The sequence below is a fragment of the Bison bison genome, unplaced genomic scaffold, assembly GCF_000754665.1.
Source record: "Bison bison bison isolate TAMUID 2011002044 unplaced genomic scaffold, Bison_UMD1.0 scf7180017864050, whole genome shotgun sequence".
Lineage (NCBI taxonomy): Eukaryota > Metazoa > Chordata > Mammalia > Artiodactyla > Bovidae > Bison > Bison bison.
In genome coordinates, this window is record NW_011494622.1 from 4,818,379 (window position 1) to 4,828,407 (window position 10,029).

A 10,029-nucleotide genomic window follows, 5' to 3' on the forward strand; every position below is an offset into this window, starting at 1 on the left:
CCTGATACTGGATGCTTGGGGCTAGTGCACTGGGACGACCCAGAGGGATGGTATGGGGAGGGAGGAGGGAGGAGGGTTCAGGATGGGGAGCATATGTATACCTGTGATGGATTCATTTTGATATTTGGCAAAACTAATACAATTATGTAAAGTTTAAAAACAAAATAAAATTTAAAAACAATAATAATAAATAAAATGATAGACAATAAAAAAAAATAAATAAATAAAATAAAAGATTTCTAAACAGAGGAGCTATGGGAGAAAGTGACTTGCTTAGCAGCAGAATATGACTCATTGATTTGGTTTCATAATTTTAATATTTGCCAGTAGTCACATTTGCTTTTCTAATTCACAGATTAAATATTTGGGATATAAAGTTTTGTTTTTGTCTTTTTTAGAAGAGAGAAGCTTACAAGAAGCTTAAAGATTTAGAGCATTTCCCTCTTTATTGATTAAAATCATTGCCCAAGGCTCTTTGTTGGTAAGGTGAATATCCAGGACCCAATTCTTAAGTAGTTACCAACTTAAAAAATTACGTCTTCACAGAGAATTGAAAGGGAACTGGCGTGTGTATATATATTTTTCTTTTCTTTCTTTCTCTTTTTTTCCTTCCTTCTTTTTCAGACTGCTGTTATATCAAAGAAATGGTATTTAGTTTTTGCACTCTGGAGGTGAACTAATCTCTCTCTGTGTGTATCAATTTCCTCATCTGTATAGTGGGGATGATAATAATATTACCCACCCTATTGAGTTTTGAAAAGTAAAGATGTACTGTTCTTAGAAAACTATTTGAAACTCAATAAGACCTCAAATATTAACTACTATTATTAATACTAAAATTAGAAAGACTTTATAAAAATGTTTAAATATGGATTTATAGTAATAAATAACAGAATAACAATACATATATACATCATCTTATTAAAATTTGATGTGTTTTTCATCCATCCTTCCACCTTGCCATTATACTGCATGGTGCTGTGTTTATTGCGTGAAAACCTTCTAAGACAATGTCAGAATTGATGTTTATTAATATGATTAACTGTCCTAGCTAATTGTAGAAAGACTGGTTAGTTCTTCAGGAATTAGGCAACATTAAAATACCTCATCACTGGTTTTTGCTGCATTGCTGTCTTCCTTAGGGGTCCTAGGGCCTGTGAGGGTGGCTACTGGATATCTTGGGCAGTCAGCTTGTCTCTCCTCATCCTCCTCTTCAATGTGCAGGTGTGATATCACCTCTGTGCCATCACGGCCACAGCACAGGGCATCTGGATCTTGAGATTCCAGCCCTCTTCGGGTGCCTGCCCTGACCCCCTCATAGACTTCCTCATCTTCCTCTCCAATGACAGGGAGGGTCTGGGGCAAGGGACCCAGGCCAGGGTGTGCAGAGGTCACAAACTTATCACCTAGGACCTCCAGTACCTTCTCTGGGCCTGCAGAGCCCTCTCTCATTTTGGTCACATCTGCAGACTTGTTCGGAGGTGTCTTTCTAGAATCCGGGAGCATAGTGGCCTCAGGAGGCCGGGCTGCAGCTGAGGTCGTAGCCGAGCGGAGCAAAGGCAGCTGAGAGGAGCGGGCTTTGGCAGGTGTGGGTGCTCGCGGCCACGGGGGGAGAGCGGAGGGGTCCTCCTTAATCTCAAAGTTGATCTCCTCTGGGGTATCTGGTTTGGCAGGGTCAGCTGGTAAAGCTAAAGCACCAAGCTTCTCTAATTCATCCAAGAACTTGTCCAGAAAATGAGGCGGCGTTGGGGCTGAAGGATTTGCCAGTGCACCTTTGGCTGGCAGGGACAGCCACCCCAGGGTGGTTCCCTGGAGAGAGTCGCTATCTAGGTCACATGAAGCTTTGTGCAAGAGAGGGGGGCCTGGTTCACTGGAAGCCAGCTTAGAGATGAGCAGGGATTATGATGTTACAGAAAACATGAAAGTGAAAATAATGCATCAAAACACAGAGACAGAAATGCAGAAAGACGTGGTGAATATAAAAAATACCTTATGCTATGGTGTAGATTGGCTGATAGCTTTTGAATTTAAATACATAAAATCCTTAGCATATTAATTAAAGACTGATCTGAACTATGCTAGCATTTGGAAAAGGTCCATTAAATGTCAAATGACAAGGTAAAACTGTCATAGAGATTATGAAGACAGGAAAATTATTTAGAGATTTAATAGACTACTTCTTTGAAAATAGGTTTCTAGATATTGATTTAATATAAACAACTCTGGAATAATGTTAATGTAGGATGAAAACCAACAATTAAGCCTTTTTTATTCCCAGCATTTGTTTAGTGTTCTTCCTGTGCCAAATCTTTTGAACTTTCATCATTTTCTCACTTAGGTTGCGAGGTGATTATAACATATGGCATAAAATATTTTTACATCATTATACGTTAACACGTTTCTAAATGAATACGTTCTGAGAAAGATTTTTTTAAGAAGAGAAACTTATGATCAAATGAGACTGATCTTACATAACTACTATTTCAAAGTTTTAAAAAATTCAAAGTAAATGTTTACACAGAAAGGGAATAGAAGATGTGAACAGGAGTAAACTTCTGGCAGGACTTCCACTCTCTTTTTCAAAAGGTTGACATTTTATGTAAACTAGTGCAGGTCTAATTTATGAAACTTAATCTCCTGAAGTAAAAAAAAAATACTTCTGTGTATCTTAATATGACTATTGCATTTTGGATGTACTGAACAAAACAGAATTTTTATTCATTAAAATTGTTCTTGACATGTGCCTAGGAACATTCTAATACATTTATATATTGTTTTTTGACTAGGAAGAATGTTATATGCTACACATGTGAAGATTTGAGATAGGCTGGCGGAAGACATTTTACTTTGGCTCTTTCCAAGTAGATGATTGGGGTTTGGAAAGAAAAAAGTCTTCAAGAGAGATTGCACTTTCCAGCTGACTGCTTTGAATGACATGTCCCTGCTGCACTCAGCACTCTCGGTCCTCGGGCCTTAGTATGGACAGCACACAGGGCATTCAGCACTCAATTTTCACTTCTATCCTATAAGAGGAATGGGGTTTAATGAATTTATCTAGATTTTTTTTAAAAAAAGGAAACGTGATGTCACGTCACCATGGGGTGGGATAAACGAGACAAAGAGTCACAAAACGTTTATGAGCCTCCTTATAGAAGATTCAAGATTAAAGGCTACATAGCACCTTTTAGTGCCAGGAATACGATGTGGCTGAGGAAGAAAGGTCTTTAAGTTCCATTACTGTCATGACTACTGCTACAGTACTACTACTATTACTACCACCGTTACTACCTGTTACTACGACTACTCCAATGCCATTACCACCACAGGCACTAATACACTTGATAATGGTTCAAAGTGCTTAGCCTTACCATGGACTTGCCTCTACTGAAAGTTAAATCGAGTACCCTGAGATACCTATATCACAAAAAATATACCTGTAGTACAAGTATCATATAATTATCTTATCTTCTAAAAGCATTAGACTTGGATTCTACTCTACTAAAAGCAGAAATATCAGAAACAATACCAACTTACATCTGGACCTCTCCTAAATAAAGATAGTACGTCTAAAGAAATGTGATTGGAGCATGTCCAAGAGTGATTCATAAATCACAATGAATTCCCTTCTCTATTTACAAAGATCAGTTAGAAAATAGGATATTTAACATTTAGTTTATTTTGGGTGTCATGGTTTAGAAGTACATTACAGTTTTCTTTTTTGTTTTTGTTTTTTTTTATGAAAATGATTCGGTTCAAAACTATTAAGGAGTTTCCTTCATTTAGCCAGTGACACCATAGTATGGATTCCAGTTGGTGGACCATTAAATATTTTTTTAAATTTACGGACATAAGCTGTTTAATGTATTTTTCCCCCACAGTGAGAATAAAACACTAATTAGTTATTAGTGAAATTTGTACACATCTCTACTTATAAAATGTAGAATATGATATCCTAAGAAAAACCTAGGAAATTGAAAATACATTTAAATCCTATTCACAACAAAGATCAAAACATTGTGATTTAAACTACTACATTGCCAATATTTATTAAGACTTCATGGAAAAATTTCTTTAATTTTAAGTAAGCCTTTGTAGATACGCTCTGATTCTTTCTTATAACCTTTTATTTGAAAGGGCAGTCACTTTGAAATTTACCCAGTAGTTCTTTTAAGATGACTGAATGCTAGATAAGACATATTTAATACAGAGATGAAGATTTTTTTCTTTTTATCAGTAGGAACTACCAAAGGAAGGATATTGCTATCTAAATGCTGAGCTCTGCTAGCAAAGTAAACATACGAAAGAAGATTGTGGAAAATTTTGTCACCAGTCAAACAAAATTAGCAAGTAGTCAACTGTTTCACCCCCCAATGCTAAAGGATTGAGAGTAATTACTCCTAAACCCAGCCTTCTAAGAAAAGTAGAACAAACAAAATGCACAGCCTTAGCCCTCTAAAAGAAAATGCTTCTCTTAAGATAGTAGAGTCTTTATGTCATTGCCCTTTGTGTAGCTGAAACCATTATGCTAGCACCCATAAGAAAAACTAAATTACACTGACTTGACCTGGCACTCACACTTAGAAACACAACATGTAAATCTTTCATTTTGCCATAGATAAGATGTAGCATAATGCCCTAATATATACCAGTTATCTTACTCCGAGCTCCCATGTATTATACTAATATGCTAGAACGTCTTCTTACCTTATTTGAACTTAAGCTGTGGATCCTGTCGCTAGAATAGCTGTGGGGTATTGGAAGTTCAGGATAGTCCTCAGCGCCTTTGGTTGTATGCTTCCTGACAACTTCTACGTAGGAAACAGGGAAGATGCCTTGTCTGTTGGTTCCTGGAATTTTACCTTCATACCAGTTTTGATCAACTCTTTTAAGAAGAATAATTCTATCTCCCTGTAATGAATAATAGGAAAATGCATTAGAAATAGACATGCGATAACATAAAAAGTTATAATTGTCAGTGTTTTTGAATAACAGTTTTCCACCTGGGAAAGTCTTATACTTTGAGCGTTTTGTTTTTGTTAGGAGAATGCAACTAAAGCCTCCAGAGCTCACTTCTAAATTATAGCTCATCAACATATATACAGTGTAATCATCCATTTATTAGAATCTTTCCTAAGGATACTTGGGCTTTACACATGTTCAGATTGGCCCTGTGGGAAATGTCATGTGTGAGTTATTTCAGAAAGTGCAGTAGTTTAACCTGCAGTGTGTCGGTGACAAGACCATCATCTGATCACTGACAGACTCAAGGGGATGAGCTGCAGTGGGCAGAACTTCAGAGTGTGCACCAGAGATGGCGATGACAGTGTGTCTGAAAAGGGTTACAGAAAGCAACCTCTGGAAGGGATGAAGTTGGATAGCGCGCCATTTTTATTCTTTATATAATGCACTGCCTAGTAACGAAAAAGTAAAAGCTGACAGGATGGGGCATAGCTAGCATCCTAAATAATGCATAGCTGTGGCCAGGACTCACGTCCACCTGGTCTGCATTAAGACGCTGTAATACCAGCATCCATTCTGACTGGTGGGTGGCCATGCCATAGTGGTCAGTAATGTTTTTCATAAAACCCCTGGCTTTGGCAATGCTAGGACCTTCTACAGGAGAACCCACTCCAGTACTCTTGCCTGGAAAATCCCATGGACGGAGGAGCCTGGTGGGCTGCAGTCCATGGGGTCGGGGTCGCGAAGAGTCGGACACACTTTCACTGTTCACTTTCATGCATTGGAGAAGGAAATGGCAACCCACTCCAGTGTTCTTGCCTGGAGAATCCCAGGGACGGGGGAGCCTGGTGGGCTGCCGTCTATGGGGTTGCACAGAGTCAGACACAACTGAAGTGCCTTAGCAGCAGCAGCAGCAGGACCTTCTACAGTCACTATTTCTGTGACCTGAAGGATCAAGCCAATGCTACAAAACCCAGTTTGATATAACCTTTGAATAACAAGGCAGCAGAAGAACAATATTTTGAAGTGTACTAAAGTGCTATTTTCTTCTGATGTTTTCACTTGTACAGCTCCTGATATTTAGCCCGAGGCACCCCTGGGAGACAATTTGGAGCTCCCCCAGAGGAAAAGTCTCTCTGCAAAGCTTTGCATCTCACAATGACCTCATCAGGAAGGACACAGGAGAGGTAGGTAGCAGTGACTCAGGGCAGCCTTACAGCGTCCTTTGCAGAAAACGAGGAAGATGCAAAAATTGTCTAAGGAAGAAGATGACCTGTCTTAGTTTTGAAACTATGCAGCCTTTCAAATGCACCAAGGAAGAAAGCCGCTTACCTTTCTGAGCGATAGCTCCACGTTGGTGTCAGCACTGAAATTATATTTGGCGACAGCTTCTCCGATTTCACCAGGCTGGGCTGGGGGAGGTGGTCTTGCAGGCTGTGCTTTTTCAGGAGGTGTGAGTTTCTACAAAGGAGAACAGTTCTCTTTATTCTTTGTTTTCTTTTTAAAATTTTATTGGTGTATAGTTGCTTTACAATGTTGTGTTACTTTCTGCCGTACAGCAAAAGGAATCAGCTATATGTTTACATATATCCCCTCTCTTTTGGACTTCCTGACCAATCAGGGCACCAAAGAGCTCAAAGTAGAGTTCCTGTGCTGTACAGTAAGCTCTCACTAGTTATCTATTTTATACATCGTATCAATAGTGTATGTGCGTCAATCCCAGTTTCCCAATTCCTCCCACGCCACTCCCCACCCCTCTGTTGGTGGGAGTGTAAATTGATACAGCCACTATGGAAAACAGTATGGAGGTTCCTTCAAAAATGAAAACTAGAACTAACATATGACCCAGCAATCCCACTCCTGGAGATATACCCAGAGAAAACCATACTTCAAAAGGATGCATGCACCCGAGTGTTCATAGCAATACTATTCACAATAGCCAGGACATGGAAACAACCTACATGTCCATCAGCAGAGGAGTGGATAAGGATGTGGTGCATGTATAATGGGATATTACTCAGCCATAAAAATGAATGAAACTGGGTCATTTGTGGAGACATGGATGATGCTAGAGATGGTCATACAGAGTGAGGTAAGAAAGAGAAAAACAAATATCATATATTAACTCATAACTGTGGAGTCTAGAACAATGGTACAGATGAACTTATCTGCAAAGCAGTTATCTATTCTTGACCCATGGTGACTCTAGAAACAATAATCAGGTAGGGGGGAAGGGGAGGGGCTTACCTCTACATATGAGATTGGGAAAATGCCCACTCTTCCGTGATGCTCTCCCTCATACCAGTTTTGATCAATTTTCCTGAGGATGTAGACAGTATCTCCTTTCTTAAATGATAGCTCCCTGGAAGAGATACATTTAAATGTTTTATTTTTTTTTCCACGATGTATAGCAGTTATTCTTCAGATGAGCATTCTCACTGGATCTGCATTTGGCTGGTTAATGTACTTCCAGTATTGAAAAAAAATCTGTTGAGCCCAGTTAGCTAAGGATGCTCCTTGAAAGATTTTTAGAATTCATTTGAAACATTATCACTTTAGAAATGACTGAAAAAGAGCAAATATAAACATCATGTCTGATTTAAATCACAGGCAGATTAATATGAGATTCAAAGGTGGGGACAGACGATTGCTATTTAGGCTTTGGTTTAGGGGAGAAGAGTTGTGATGCTTGAAATAATGCTGGGTTCATTCTGCACTCATTTTTATTTGTCCTGAAGTTAGTTAGCTAGTTAGTTACTTCTCTCTCTCTCTTTGTCTCCTCGTAAGCTCATTATCATTTTGCCTTAGCACACAAATGCCAACATGAGAAAAAATTTTATTTGTGGTTCCTTGAAGCTGGTTGACAGGCATTTAAGTAGAGTATCTTGATAATGATTTTATCTTGTGAAGCAGGAAAGATTTTATACTTTGATTTTTCAAGGAGGCACAATGAGAAATATTTTTAAAAAGTGGAGTATAATTGACATGTAATATTATGTTAGTTTTGGATGTACAACATAATATTTGTATATATTTCAAAATGACCACCACAATAAGTTAACAGTTACCCCATATAGTTACCTTTTTTTTCTTATGATGAGAACCTTTAAGATTGATTAGAAACTTTCAAATATGCAGGAAAGTATTATGAACTATGATCACAAAGATAAACTTGTTTCAAGTGCAAAGACATGCACAGATTGCTTGTACCCTCCTTTTTTTTGTTTTTTAAATATAAAAATAATTTCAAGAAACAGTATGCTTTTCCATTTTGGCTGTTTCTAAGGAGACAGTAGGTAGACTGGGTGTTTAATTTTAAGTTATAAAGACATTACTCATCATGAATAATTCATGCCTAAAGTCTCACCCTCACTGCTTTAGTTTTCATGGCTTCGTCACCCAGGTGATTGTGTCTCTGTGTTATTTTGCCTCCACAATTACGTCTCGCTGAAGGGTACTTATTTCAGATCTTTTGCCGAGAGCCCAGACGTCCCACACATCTGCCTTCCCACTCCCAAATCTTCTGTTTTGTTTTGTTCAGGATCTTGAGTTGGAGCATTTATGTGTGCAGGGTATATAATGCAGAGAGGTTTATAGTAAATGTAGACTATTTCACACTGATGAAAAGAATTAACTGAAAAAAGTTGCATAGTAAAAAGAATTATCACACATTTAGAAGTGCTAAAATCTTCACAATGCAAGTGTGTTAAATGTTCAGTAACCCTAAAAGCAAAGAAGATTCACAGAGCCTTACGTTCAAGCACAGTACTTCCCTCATTATGCATGTGGCTAATATAGAAAATAAAAACCGAAGTATTTTCATGTTTATAATCCAACAGTTTTATTTATACTAAGTACGTTTTGTATCTGGAAATGAGATCAGAAAGTTTAGCTTTAGAAAAAGAGTAATTAAGAGACAGCTAGTTATTTTTCTTTTAAATATGAAAAGATATCTTTTCTGTGTGTGAAGATTTGTACTTAAATTTTTCAAGTCATCTGGGAAAAAAGGACACTGGTCTTACTTTTCAGTTTTCAAAATTATGTTCATCTCATCTCAGAGCTAGAATTTCTAGAAGTCTCATTTTTTTAATTTATTTTTTTCTTGAGGGATAATTGGCTTTACAGAATTTTGTTGTTTTCTGTCAAACCTCAACATGAATCAGCCAGCCAAAGTTACACATATTCCCCTTCCTTTTGAACCTCCCTCCTGTCTCTCCCACCCCAATCCCACCCCTCTAGGTTGATACAGAGCCCCTGTTTGAGTTTCCTGAGCCATACAGCAAATTCCCATTAGCTATCTATTTTACATATGGTAATGTAAGTTTCCATGTTACTCTTTCCATACATCTCACCCTTTCCTTACCTCTCCCCATGTTCATAGGTCTATCCTCTATGTCTGTTTCTCCACTGCTGCCCTGAAAATAAGTTCTTCAGTACCATTTTTCTAGATTCCATATATTTGTGTTGGAATACAATATTTATCTTTCTCTTTCTAACTCACTTCGCTCTGTATAATAGGGTCTAGGTTCATCTACCTCATCAGAACTGACTCAAATGTGTTCCTTTTTATGGCTGAGTAATATCCCATTGTGTATATGTACAACTTCTTTATTCAATCATCTGTTGATGGACATCTAGGTCGCTTCCATGTTCTAGCTATTGTAAATAGTGCTGCAATGAACAACGGGATACATGTGTCTTTTTCAATTTTGGTTTCCTCACGGTATATGTCTACGAGTGGGATTGCTGGGTCATCAGTTCAGTTCAGTCGCTCAGTCGTGTCTGACTTTTTGAGACCCCATGAATCGCAGCACGCCAGGCCTCCCTGTCCATCACCAACTCCCAGAGTTCACCCAGACCCACGTCCATTGAGTCAGTGATGTCATCCAGCCATCTCATCCTCTGTCATCCCTTTCTCCTCCTGCCCCCAATCCCTCCCAGCATCAGAGTCTCTTCCAATGAGTCAACTCTTCGCATGAGGTGGCCAAAGTACTGGAGTTTCAGCTTTAGCATCATTCCTGCCAAAGAAATCCCAGGGCTGATCTCCTTCAGAATGGACTGTTTTGGATC

General features: G+C 38.4%; 1 protein-coding gene across 18 annotated transcripts in view; it reads right to left on the minus strand.

The window, feature by feature from the left end:
• The window catches only part of SORBS2 (sorbin and SH3 domain containing 2), a 213,000-nt gene that overhangs the window by 20,239 nt on the left and 182,732 nt on the right, over positions 1 to 10,029 (minus strand). For all 18 annotated transcript variants that reach the window (XM_010835788.1, XM_010835789.1, XM_010835797.1 and 15 more), the window contains 3 exons: positions 7,207 to 7,321; positions 6,292 to 6,420; positions 4,705 to 4,908 (listed from right to left, as the gene is read on the minus strand). In XM_010835788.1, the coding sequence (XP_010834090.1) occupies positions 4,705 to 4,908; positions 6,292 to 6,420; positions 7,207 to 7,321 (448 nt within the window). The remainder of the gene's footprint in view (positions 1 to 4,704; positions 4,909 to 6,291; positions 6,421 to 7,206; positions 7,322 to 10,029) is intronic.